The sequence below is a fragment of the Tyto alba genome, unplaced genomic scaffold (genome assembly GCF_018691265.1).
Source record: "Tyto alba isolate M040663 unplaced genomic scaffold, T.alba_DEE_v4.0 Super-Scaffold_44, whole genome shotgun sequence".
NCBI classification, from domain to species: Eukaryota; Metazoa; Chordata; class Aves; order Strigiformes; family Tytonidae; genus Tyto; species Tyto alba.
This window is the reverse complement of record NW_024881320.1, coordinates 6,676,735-6,689,973: the sequence shown is the minus strand read 5'-3', so window position 1 is coordinate 6,689,973 and position 13,239 is coordinate 6,676,735. Positions and strand designations below refer to the sequence as shown.

Below are 13,239 nucleotides of genomic sequence, written 5' to 3'. Positions count from 1 at the left end.
CTGATCTTTACATGAACCAGTTTCCGTGGAGATTTTTGATATATCTGTCCAGGAGATCCGGCTGTGATTGGAACCTGGTGCAAGATAAAGCTATTAGCTTACCAAACCCAAGGCCACCACCATCCCAACCAGGCCTTCTCCTGCAGCTCTCTGCCTCCAATGCGGAGCTGGCAGAGCAGTGTGTGTGTCTCTGCCGCTGCAGAGTCCAGCAAGAATAACGCGTGATTTTGCAGAAGAGAAGCTGCAGAAGAGGCACAGCTTGCCCTCTGCTTACTACAGGAGCAATAAATGCTAACAAAAGGTTGGACAGAGAGCAGTACTTGATAACTTTTTAACCCTCTAGTGCAGGTGTGAAACTTAAAGATAGTAAGTTACAACTTTATACTTGGGCAGTTACCCGGGGCCACACTGATAAGGCCATGACCAGAGTGAATGCTCCCTGTTTACAAGTTAGTTAGTTTGCTATTAGCTCATGCATGCATCCATTTTGCTGCTGTCACTACGCTGATTACAGTGGCTTTATGTCCTGCACGTGACAGATGACTGTCAAACTCTACTGCATTTTGAATCAGGTGGGCCATGCAGAGAAATGCTGACTTTTTTTCCAGAATTATATATTCTTCATTGGGTAAGCTTTCAGGTGAATTGAAAAAAAAAAAAAAAAAAAAAATTCTTTTCTCCTCCTCTATTTCCCAGTCAACTAAATAATTATTTCTGACATATGGTCATGATTCTGAGTATTTGTAATTTATGGATTAAATAATATCCCCAAGAACTAATGAGCTCTTTAAACTATTTTCTCTGGTTGAAGCTCACCTTCTGCTACTCCCTAAAATAGCTACTGCTTTTTACATATGGATTTTCTGCAGTCAGCAAAAACTTTCAAAGTTGCATTCAAAATTCCAACTTCTGGAGAAATTTCAGACTCATCTGGGTCCACACACAAATGTGAAAGACACTTACCTCTGTCAGGCTTAGAGCAGTATTTTCTGACAAGGACTTGTTGGGCAAGCTGATGAACACGTTCTCCAGGTAGTCCAGCATGGTGTTGGGGGAGTGGAAGTTCCCTCTCTCCTCGGTTAGATTAGTTATGATGGGATGATAGGCATTTGTAGAGAGCTACAGGAGAGGGATATAACTCATCAGAAATTGTTCCATCCAGTAGTCATTATTTATTGTTTAACTGAAAATTTTGAGGCATAGCAGACTGCTGTGGTTAAACACAGGAGGCTACATAAGCCAAGGGTAAAGGAAAGATAGAAAGATAAGATAAACACAATATACAGTCACAGCTTCATTTTTTCAGTAGCAATTCAGGTCCTATAGACCATGGTATCTCGAAAGCCTCTGTAAAGAAAACTAATAGATCTTTGACACTGTAGATAGCAAGAAAGTTTAAAGGAAATGAGGAAAAATTAGCAAAAAGATAGAATCATAGAATGGTCTGTGTTGGAAGGGACCTTAAAGACCATCTATTCCCAACCCCCCTGACACAGGCAGGGCCCCCTTCCCCCAGCCCAGGGGGCTCCCAGCCCCGTCCAACCTGGCCTTGAACCCTTCCAGGGAGGGGGCAGCCACAGCTGCTCTGGGCACCCTGTGCCTGTGCCTCACCATGCTCACAGGGAAGAATTTCTTTCTTACATCTAAATGTTTTTGGATGTTCTATATCTTCAAAGTTCATTGAAATACTTCAGAAGTTTCTACATTTTTTAATATAGAAAATATTTTTATTTAACCTCTATCTGCTGTACATGAAGACTTCTGTAGTACTCTCATCTTCCCACAGTAGCTAAAAATTCTCCATATGCATATCTGAAGGTGTTTATAACTGGGATATTAAAATAAATGCCATTAATGAAAACTGTAAAGTGAGGAAGTCTGTAACTCTGTAATAGATACGCATTCTGACATTATAGAAGAGAGTTATGAGGACTCTCCTACCACAGGTTTTGAAGTGGTTGTCACCACAGACCATGGAAGCGTTGAAGAAAACAAAACTTGCACACCTGGGGAAAAAAATATACACAAATGAGAGTGTTAACAAATCCAATGTTCCCACAACAAGTTGAATCAGTTCTAACTGAAAGTAACACATTTGTTGTTCTGTGGCTTTTACTTATTTGCAGTACTATAGCTACACAGGCTTGTTTAAAGCATTTAATTTACTGATTCTCTCATCAATTTTATATCATCATCTTTATATAGACAAGCCTTGAAATTTAATCTAAGTCTTAAACACTTAAACCTTTGTTTGCAAACAGAAAATTTCAAATATTAAATCTCAATTTTAAAAAGATAGTGTAATTAAAACACTGGCATTCATCTCCCTTCTATAGCTCTTCCCTCAACATTTATGCAAAATATTTAAGGAAAATTCAAAAAAAAAAAATCTATGTCTTATCAGAAATTAATAATAATCTGAAAGCATTCTTGAAAATTTCACTTATGACCTTGCCGTATTTTTGTGTATGTGATAAACTGGGACTGGGAACATACAAACACTGGAAAAAATGAAACTCAAGTCTAAGCTATGATCTTCAAATGTTAATGTTTACTTACATCTTGAGTCTAAATTGCGTGAATGCCAAATAAAATCACACCTTTGAAGGTAAATTCAGAAAGACTTTTCCAAATTAAAAAAAATCTGTAAGAAATATTCAAAGCCAATGGAAATACTTTCATTGCGCACAGAAAAACTAAGGAACCCTCAAATAAAAAGAATATTGGTATAAATTGTGGTATACTAAAGCTTTTGGGGCATGTCAGTTTTGCATAAAACAAGTAACGGGGCAAGAATTCAAAACACAAATTTCATTAGTAGTATAAGCATATTATAGATAATGTCTCTATTATGTGTTTGTAAGTTGATTTCAAGAAACAAAGAGGTTGCTATTAATCATACAGACTTTACTAATAAATGTCACCCATTACCACTATATCCATTGAAAATTATCATATGAGCATGTCATAAATGATTTATCAGAAGACAGAAAAAATAAACTGAATTTTGGATGGTTTCCAGTTTCTCCATTTTAAAAATATTGATTCCTTTATATGTAAAGGGATTTATTGGTCATTTGTGATACAGAAATAAAATTTTCTTCTAATCTATGTCTTACCAAGAATTTATATTTGCCAGGAGTGTGGTATTTCAGCACAATTAAAGAGTAGTTGCATATATAGGACACATTTTTCTCACAGATCCAAAAGGAACATGATTATTTATTCTGTTAAAAAACAGGCTGTCCTATTACGTTTCACATGTCAAACCACATTAGCCCAGCTTCAACCCTGCTTTAAGTCCTCCAAAGTCAATAAATATATACCAAGAATAACTTTTGTTTACTATGTTGATTAGTATTGTAATATCCATTGCTTCCTCTGAGAATGTTCTAACTTCATCCATCAAATTGGAAATTTTATAAAATCTAATTGGTCCACTACTTTGAAGGAAAAAGCAAAAAAATCAATACTCCACATTTCTCAAGTGTTCTAATTCACCTGAGCACTTTAAAATAACATTGGCTTGAAATTCTTTACACTTACAAAAAATATATATACCTGTTATCCCTTTACATTTTAATTCCTAAGCCACTAGAAAATACAAATCAAGCTTCACTTTCAATTAAGAGGCTAGAAATTTATTTTTCACAGAAAATCAATAGTTCCAGATGACCCTGAAAACCTATGAACTAGAGGTTTAAGGAAAAAAACACCTAATATCATGCAAATTGCACTAAACTCACAAAAGCTCACAGCATGAACATCTCTATAATTCAGGGAGTTTGCTATAGAGCCTTCTAAGAATCAGCAGGGATTGAAAGGTAGGATACAGGCAAATTTCTATACAACTCTAAGAATTTAGACTTCAGCAGAATTTGAGGGCCCACCTCTTTCCGCAGAGTTTCAAAAGCTAGCTGCAAGCATTAATATCCAGCAACCAGATATTTTGAGCCTCATTAAGACTCTTTCCAAACCAAAGTGTGGAGGAAAGAAGTAGAAACTTGAATCCCAAACAGGATTTGTATTCATGGAAAAAACTTTCCATGATGCCTTGATTGTTTGCTAGAGTAAAGTATGGGAAGTTAAAGGGCTTCAGAGGATGGTTGCTGTGAGTTTACAAGAATAAAAGGGTTAAGAAAAAAGAGTTTTCTTTGTATTTATGTAAGTCATATGTCTCTGACAGTGAAACAGGGCACACATATAGATGGATCAGGTCAATTTGAAAATCTGCTACTCGAGTTTAGCAACATAACATTCTTCTGGAGTTACACTAAATCAAAGAATGTGATTTATGGTAGCTTTGACTTGGATAGTGTTATAGTAGCCCTAGATTGTTGTGAAAGATAAAACAGCATTTTTTCAAAAGTGACCAGGACATTCTAAAGTTAATAAAACTTGTCGGGTTTGGGTTTTTTTTAACATTTTAGAATGATTTTCTGTATCAAATGAATACTTTCCCAATCAGAATTTTTGAAGACTTTCATAGGAATTACTTTTTAAAGTATAAAGGTTTTAAAATAAAAAACTTGAGTGAGATTGTTTCATTATATACCAAGTGGAGGGTTTTCTTTTTCACTGGCTTCAATTCTACATAATCTAGTTTATATTTCCTTTTTGATAAAATGTATTTTGTATATATTTGATTGGTATAACCAAACCTGGAAGTCACAAACACATGCATTCTCATTTCCAGGTATGCATCAGAAGTTCTGTGTTATTCAAAGAATTTCCATTGTGAAAATATTTCCCATGGGTTTAGACGCACAAGAGTTATGGGTGTAACTCCTTTAGCTCTCAGTAACCTAGTAGGAATAAATGAAAGCAGGGAAACTGCCAGCAAAATCAGATATTCCAGATGCCCCATATCTTTATTCCCAAGATGAATGTTTTCTAATTGCTGCTCACACATAAGCACTTAACAGTAACAGTCTTTCTTGTAGTGAAAAGTTTATAATAAAGATCTATAGAACAACTGATAGCGTTTACTGGACAGTCTTCTAAGTGTTTGTTCTAATCCTGATTCTTTGCCTTTTATATTGCATTTCAGCTAATATCTTTCTTTTTAGTTTATAAGCATACATGAGTTAATAAGTCTTTATTGTTCCAGGAACTGGAGAGATAACCATTATTATCCACATCTGCTGGAATACGCTGAGTGATTTGGCTCTAAGTTACACAACAACTAGAGTGCAAGTTAGAAATCTGGAGTCAGTCTTTCCTAATATTGTCCTACCTCAAGTCTAATTATTGCTCCTCTTCTCTTGATCTTAGGGGATCTGACAATGGCTGAATACTTCAGGTCTTGCTAATTTCTTATTACATTTTTAAAGACTAGAACTCAGGATGAAAATACTGCACATCCAAAGATAGCTGAGAATTTTGGTGACATTCATACCTAACTTTTTTTGCCTCTAAAAATTATGTTCAATAGCTGAAAGATGAAAAATGAACACAAATCTTACACACTAAACATTTTTAAGTCAGCATCTTTACAGAAGATGAATTATGATGACATATACTCACCAATAGCAGCTGTAAAGTACTGCTCAATTTCATTGGGGGTGAGTGCCCTTTCCCATATAATGAATTCATCAAATGCCCCATTCACATAGCGCTTAGTCTGATCCCGCTCTGTCCCAGTCAGTAGATTTGCACTGGGGTCTCCGTAATCATAGAAAACTTTCCCATAAGGATCAGTTGTGTTTAGAGTTCCGTTCACATAGACTTTCAGTCCTTCTCTTGATTTCCAAGTAAAGAGTATATGAGTCCAATAAGGACCTGTAAAATATTAAAAGTCACAGCAAAATACATGAATCAATTCCATTTAGAGTCTTTCCTGCTCAGTATGTTTTTGCTGACTTGTGCAATGCTATAGAGCTCTATAGGAAGTGCTAAGAGTGAATTATGGAATGCTGATGTCATGTATATTAATTTTTACACCCATGGGGAAGCCCATACTTTGGCAGAATGCCTGTTAGCTTTTGTCTGAACTCTTGCTTAGGCTCACTACAGTTTCATAAATTACACTTGCTAAGTGTTATTGGCCAAGACTTGAAGTCTCTTCAATACTGTCTCAAAACTCAGTTCAGCAAGAACTGCATAAAGACTGCAAGAACTGGAGAACAAGCAAATAGACTAGTTAAAAGTTTCTTTGTTATCTCTGAGAGCCTGAAAACTTAATATTAATTTTCACTTGGATTGGATAATCCACAAACGCGTGAATTATTCTCACCATTTAGTAGCTTTTCTCTTAAAATAAGATTTCTAAACTGATTTATTAACCTTTATAAAACTCTTCTACTACAAAGTGAGAAAGTCTTATTTTACCAATGTACAGATAGTCAAATTAAAGCAAGAAAAAGTTTATTGGTATTACTAGAAGGCTATAAATTGTTCCAGTCACTAGGTAACATTGGTTCCCAGCAATACACAGTTTAGATACAAGCAGTAAGATATGTGCTATACCAGAATGTTTATTAATACTATGCCATGGCATACAACACTCGACACTCAACAGATATCAAAATGACCAAAGCACTAAACACCCAGTTAGGGAGTTACCAAATAAAGTTTTAATTTAGAAGGCAGTAGAGGACAGCACACTTATCCAGTTTTAGAATATACTGGGAACCATCAGGGATTTTTCACTCATGTTTCCATCTAAGCACCCATTAATCTGTTGATGTCTGTAAGAATTTCACTTTATAAACAACTGGAAGTTGAGTCCAAGGACCGTTACTGAATGTTAAATGTGCTATAATACAGTATCACTGGTTTTTCAGTCCGTATTTTATCTGTCTCTTCCCACATCAAGAAAATTCTTAAGCAGAAAACTCTGTAGCTATTTTTGTATGTTCACTTCTCTTTCCTGAAGTTGTATCACTATATCTCTCTGCAAGAATAAAGTAAAATATAACAAATAAATTAATTAAAAAAAAAAAAAACTATACATTTTACCTGGTGGACTAAAACTTGCTTTCCATTTCATCATTGCATTCCCACGGGTGTAAAATTCCACTGAGCCTTCACCTTCATTTGAACAGATTTTAAAACCACTGGAAATTACTTGTCCACCAGAGGCAGGGAGAAACTTAGCCTGCTGGTCTTGAGTCTTCCAGAAAAAGGAAAATGTCACTCCTGATAGAAGCAAATGAGAGGAGATTTTAATAAAAAATGCAATTAAAAGTTTCCAATATTGTAGAATACAGAGTGGGAATGCTTTTGAGAACAGATCATCTACTAGCATAAACAAGGACAGAATTTTTAAAATCAACAATGCTCTAATAGTTTAAACCAAATAAACATCTCTTAGTTGGCTCTATATCACATGCGCATACTCAGGACATAGGAGTAATCATGGCTTTCTGAGTATTTTCTATCAGTTAAAACTAAATTTCTTTGAGCACCAGGAGTAATGGCATCTTTTTTTCTTACAGATTTATGCTTCCATCCCCTTTGCCTTTTTTCTCCAGTCTCCTTACTCTTCTCACTCTCATGTGATGATCCCCTTTTCCTCCTGTGATCTTCACTTATTTCAAAATACCAGTTGCTCTCATATCTCCATATCCTCTACCAGCACCCACATCTTTATTTGATCTTCACCAAATGCTAGCAGAGTCAGAAATAGTACACTGACTGCTTCCAAGATACTGATGCACTAACTGGCTGCCAGCATGCCCATGTTTACTGAGTAGCATCCATTGCCAATTACACTTTAATTCTTCTAAGCATGTTATTGCCTGTGTTTTCACACTTCAGTGTTCCAACAACTGCTGAAAGGAAAAAAACAATGCGAAAGAAAGGGATAGCAACATGTTCAGAGCCACAGTCAAAATTATGTGGTCCCCACCTACACAAACATCAAATAATTCTTCCCAAAATGCAAATGCAATCCTGCAAGTGCACATGTGATTAACTTTGTCCACAAATGATCCTGTTCAATTCACAGTAAATTTTACTATTATACTGTAGAACTGAAGAGTTCTTCAGACCGCACATTAGTGAAGAAATATGATTTTTGTAAGATGGCTTATTTCTTTAATAAAGGTTACCCCAAAAGGCTTGACTGAAACACAAGTAGCAAATTAAACCTCCCTCACACATCAAAAGTTCATAGTGGCTCTGCTGTAGAGGTTCTGCAGTCAAATGTAATTACAAAGAAAATGGCTCAGCTAAACAGCTCCTAAAAATGTTCATCTCCAAATTTATAGTACAAAGTGCTAATAAAATCTGAGTTCAGAGCAGGTTGAGAAAAAGTTTATGAAGTACAGAAGTGGAAGAGGTTTTGTCACAAAAAATCATAATGTATTAAGTTGGCAATGATCCTGGAGATCACCGAGTCTAAACTGCCTCAAAGCAGGGGCAATTTCAGAGCTAGATCTGGTTTCTCGGAGCTCAGCTGAGATTTTAATGTCACTACAGATGCAGATTGCACAGACTCTCAGTGCAAACCATCCTCATGCTCGGCCACCCACATTGCAAAGAAAATTTTTTCCTTAGATCTAATCATCATTTCCTGTGCTACAATATGCCTGTGTTGCCTGCCACATTTTCATTGTGCATCTCAAAGATCATTTAGCTCCATCTGCTTCTATAACCACCCATCAAATAGCTTAAGACAGCCCTTAACATTCTCTTTTCTTCATGGGAAAGGAAAAGCCTCAGCCTCCCCCTGCGGTGTCATATTGTCCAGCCCCCTAAGTCATCTGATGGCCTCACTCTGGCTTGTCAGCATCTCTTGTATTGGGGGACAAAAATGGGACATAGTACTTCAGATATGCTCTCATGAGCACTGAACAGAGGGGAATAATCACTTCCCTTAACCTGCTGATTATGATCTTTTGACATGTAATAAAAATATCTGTCTGGATGATTTTATTGTAAGCAGCTCTGCACACCCCCCAAGCAATATGAACTTTGCCAGTTTGCTACGAGATAGCCCAGAACAAGTTAATAAAGCCCTCAAACTATTATGTAGATTTGTTGTTAAAAACATAGCGGGGTTTTTTTGATGTGTTTCATAGTTTTATAATTAAAGATAGAAAAACCTCAGACAGCTCACTACAGTCATCAGAAATACTCCCCTCTCCACTACTCTCTGGAAACTATTTTTTTATATTTCACGTATTCGTTTGTCACATTAACTCAGAAGAAAAGTTAAAAATTATATTATTGCAGAATGAATGATTTAACGATGTAGTATCTTCCTGTCTAACTGATCTTTCCGTTTATCCTCATGACAGCACCCATCAATTTACACGATCTACATACCATTCCCTAAATGCTTTACACATTATAAAATAACCACAATGAAAATGTTAATCAATTATCATTGGCCTCCTATAAATCAATCAATATAGGAACATCATCAATCACAATTTGCTAGATCTTAATGTATATAGATTTAAAGCTATAAATGCTGTGAACTCCCAACTGAAGAATTTGAGGTCTGTCGTAAGCAAGTTGCAATACCTTCATCAGTAGATATGCCTGAGTTCGTATTTCAGCTTCTTTACCACACCAGTAACAGGTTAAAACACTGATCCAACCCTCTTGAGTTACCCCCTTGTACCTGCACATTGTCTTTCACCACCTCAGTGAAAGGGCCACCAAGGCCAACCATGTTAATTACTGCAATTTCTCTGTCAAAACATCACAATCTTTTTCCAGTGCTTCACCACACTTCTGAAAGGTATGGAAGTGCTGTTATTCCTTCTTTACAGGCTGAGAGATGAAGTTTAAATGATGTAGACAAAGACAGATATATATATCTGTATAACAAAGAGTTATACAGCATGTCTGCAGTGGAGCTGGTTTCCCCCATCTTTGACTGTCTATCCTATTGGACTACCCTGTAGCTACTGATCACTCTGTAGCCACAAGAAAACTGTGGATCCAAATTCTCCTTATGTGCATTTTGATTCATGGAATGACAAAAGTAAAAATAAAAATTAAGTCAGGCACACAATAAACACACAGCTTTATGAAATGCTATGTTGTGCATAGGGCTGCTTGTTTTAAAGGTTTTTTTTTTAAAATTTCAACTTCACATATGCTGACTAAATACAACTTCTTCTATTGTGTTCAAATTAATGATTAAGAGAACATTCTCTTGCATCTTTCACAAATGTTTCTTCTGACTGAAAATGACATTTTAATGAGGCCAAAACTGCTTACAGAAAACCATTGTTTAAAAATTACTTGAGAAAGAAAGAAGGCGGGAAAGAATGTTTCAACATTTAAAAAATAAGAATTTGTTTTCTCAAGTCAAAATTACAGTTCTGAAATGTTATTAAATTTAACCTAGGAAAAAATACTGGGTTTTTTGTTTCATAGGTTGTAATATTTCATCTGAAAAGATCCAAAGATCATTTTGGAAAGCATTCCTTGCTTAAGTGTACTTAACACCAGTTTCACACAATTGCAACCAACAAACATCAAGGGATGTTTAAGCAATAGTAGGTTTGAATAAAATTACATCTTATTGCCACAGGCTTTATTTCATTCATAGAAAAACAGAGATACTCTCTTTAGATAAAGGGGTCTTGGCTTTTTTCCTTTTTTTTTTTTTTTTTAATACCTGTTATAGTGATTTGGTATTTATTGTTTATATGATTTCTTCTCTTTACATTTTATCTGCTGAACATTTTAGTGTTTTATGTGTTTAACGTTCTAGTTTGTGAGATACTGGGAGTGCTCTGGTACTATAAAAATAATTTATTCTGATTATTATGTTATACTATAGATGTAGAAATAATATGACTTACTGATGAATTTTATTTCCCAGTGGTATGAAAAATGTATGAAAAGATACAACATGTATCAGAAAATATACCTACAGTAGGATACTGAGTTACTTTTTCTAGTACTCTCAGGTAATAGCTGTGTACCATTGGCTTTCTGAGATTTTCCTACTTTAAGAAATTCATACACAGCTCTTGCCATAGCAGCTCAAAAAACAAAAAAATCCTATTTCAAGTAATGTTATCCATTTGAAGAATAGCCTAAATCAAGGCCAAAAAAAAAGCAAGAAAATTCTATGTTAAAAATACTTCTTAAACTGAGGGACTGCTAGAGTTTATATAAGGAAAGCCAGCATTTTCCATTGATCCTTCAATTTTTTACTGAATCTCTAATGAATGTTTTATGCTAGTAACTAGTTGCATGTTTGGTTTGACAGACATATACAATTTTAATCATCTGAAATCAATGCATTGTCAAACCTGTGCCCCCTATTTCACCTGTTATTTTGTGAGCCTAGCCTAAGAAAAAGGAAAAGAAGCAAAATAGAATGAAGAGATTTAAGCACCTATGAGGACAAGTAGATTACAAGACACCAGAGACTTGAAATTTTTTTTTTTCTCCAAAGATAAATCTAAAAAAACCCCAAACCATTCCTACTAAGAGGCCACCCTGAAAAACTGTCTCCTAAATTTGAAGCCTGTAGGACAAATTCTTTGTCAAACTACAGTTCTGGTAGGAATTAATCTTGGTGCCACAGGCAAGATTTTGGGCACTGTAAGCTTATTTCTGTTTGAATTAATTACACTGTAGATCATTGATCTGACTAGCTCGTGATTAGTTCTAATTTAAAATTCAGTTTAAAAAGACTAAATTTTCAGCAATCAACACTCAATTGTCTAAAAGTCAATAAAGAAAAGTGTCAAGCTAGAATTTTAGAGAGTACATAGCAATGAGGAAAGAAACAATGATTATCAAATTACATAATTTGACAACAAAAGAAAAGTAAATAGCAATTAATTAATTTACTAACCTTCAGGTCCACAAACTTCTGGATTACTAATGCAAGAATTCTGATAGCTTCCAAAGAAGAGAAAGGTAACTCCCTTCTTTTCAGTGACGTAAATTCCTTTGTTCACCATTCCTTCCACAATATCTGAAGGAAAAGCAAAATATAGTTTACCATTTATATAAAACAAAACTTCCTGGAAACATTAATTTAACAGATTCATACACCTCATATGTTTATCTTGTCCTAACTATAGGTTTTATTTTGTTGGGTTTTTTGGTTGGTTTTTTGTTTTTGGTTTTGTTTTTTTTTTTGAGTTTGGTGGGGATTTGCTAGTGGTTTGTTGTGGCTTTTTTTTTGTAAAAAAAAGAACCATACAGATAACTCTTTCGAGTTTGTAAAAGTGACACTCATTTCCATCTCTCTGATTCTTGATTAACTAAAGACTGCTTGATAGAACACATACATTATTATTATTTCAAATTAATCTGAATAAATATTATGCTTTCCAGAGTTCTGAATACCTGACACATCACAGAGGTATTAAGCTGAGTTAGTGAAGAAATTCTTTAGTCAATCAAAAATGTAACAGAATAGGGCTTTCCCTCATTTTTTAAGGGAAATTTTGTGATCAAAAGCTACTTTTCGTTAAAAAAAAAAGTTCAATGAAATATACTCGACAAGCTATATTCAAAAGACAGAAATATATGTCCTTTTCAGACATCCTTTGGTATGGCATCATTGTCATTTTGAAAGGCTATTTCTTTGTCTAACATGGATAATGACTAATTGTCTTGTGATTTGACTGTGATTTGCTTGTGTTCCCTCCTAAAGAAAAGCACTGTTGGTTCATCTCTTACTAGCTAAAACACATGAGCCTTCTTAATATTAAAAAAATTATGCTTGTTTATTATAGGAAATCTCACTAATGTCTGAAAGTCCAGCTGATAGATGATGATGTGAATTCATTTCACTTGTTCCAAGACAAAAAGAGGGACTAATTTTAGCAATGAAATCAATAAGAAATCACAATCAAAAAATTCTGCTGTGTTGAAAAACCTGAATTCCACAGAACACTGAACATTCTATCACCTATTTCCAAGCAGACAGAATGTAATTGCTCATTATGGATTTTCATGTTAATATCATTGTTTGTGATGGCATTTCTGCAAGGATTGTGAAGATTCAGGACATTGATTTTAAGATCCTTCTCTATAATTCTTTCTGAAAAAGTGTTAGGAGAACAGTAGCTCCAAGGGAAACATCAGCAATGAGAATACACTTTTCCTGCTCTGAGAAGCAGATGCTGCCAGCTAGGTGCTGCCTGATATTTGAAAATCTAAAGTGATCATAAGGTGAAACAAGGAAGGCACACAAATGGTCTAAATCACATGAAGGGTAAGGGGCTTATCTCTGTATATCTACCTGACCTAACAGAAGCCTTCTGCACAGCACAGCACAAATCATGCTGAAGATGCACAGTCAGT

General features: G+C 35.1%; 1 protein-coding gene across 3 annotated transcripts in view; it reads right to left on the bottom strand.

Moving 5' to 3' along the window:
* ADGRD1 (adhesion G protein-coupled receptor D1) overlaps window positions 1-13,239 on the bottom strand; it is a 159,908-nt gene that overhangs the window by 136,791 nt on the left and 9,878 nt on the right. For all 3 annotated transcript variants that reach the window (XR_006166755.1, XM_033008431.2, XM_033008432.2), the window contains 5 exons: window positions 11,777-11,899; window positions 6,961-7,140; window positions 5,527-5,781; window positions 1,942-2,006; window positions 964-1,119 (listed from right to left, as the gene is read on the bottom strand). Coding sequence is in view for 2 of the 3 variants with exons in the window: in XM_033008431.2 (XP_032864322.1) it covers window positions 964-1,119; window positions 1,942-2,006; window positions 5,527-5,781; window positions 6,961-7,140; window positions 11,777-11,899 (779 nt within the window). In the remaining variant the exon portion in view is untranslated. The remainder of the gene's footprint in view (window positions 1-963; window positions 1,120-1,941; window positions 2,007-5,526; window positions 5,782-6,960; window positions 7,141-11,776; window positions 11,900-13,239) is intronic.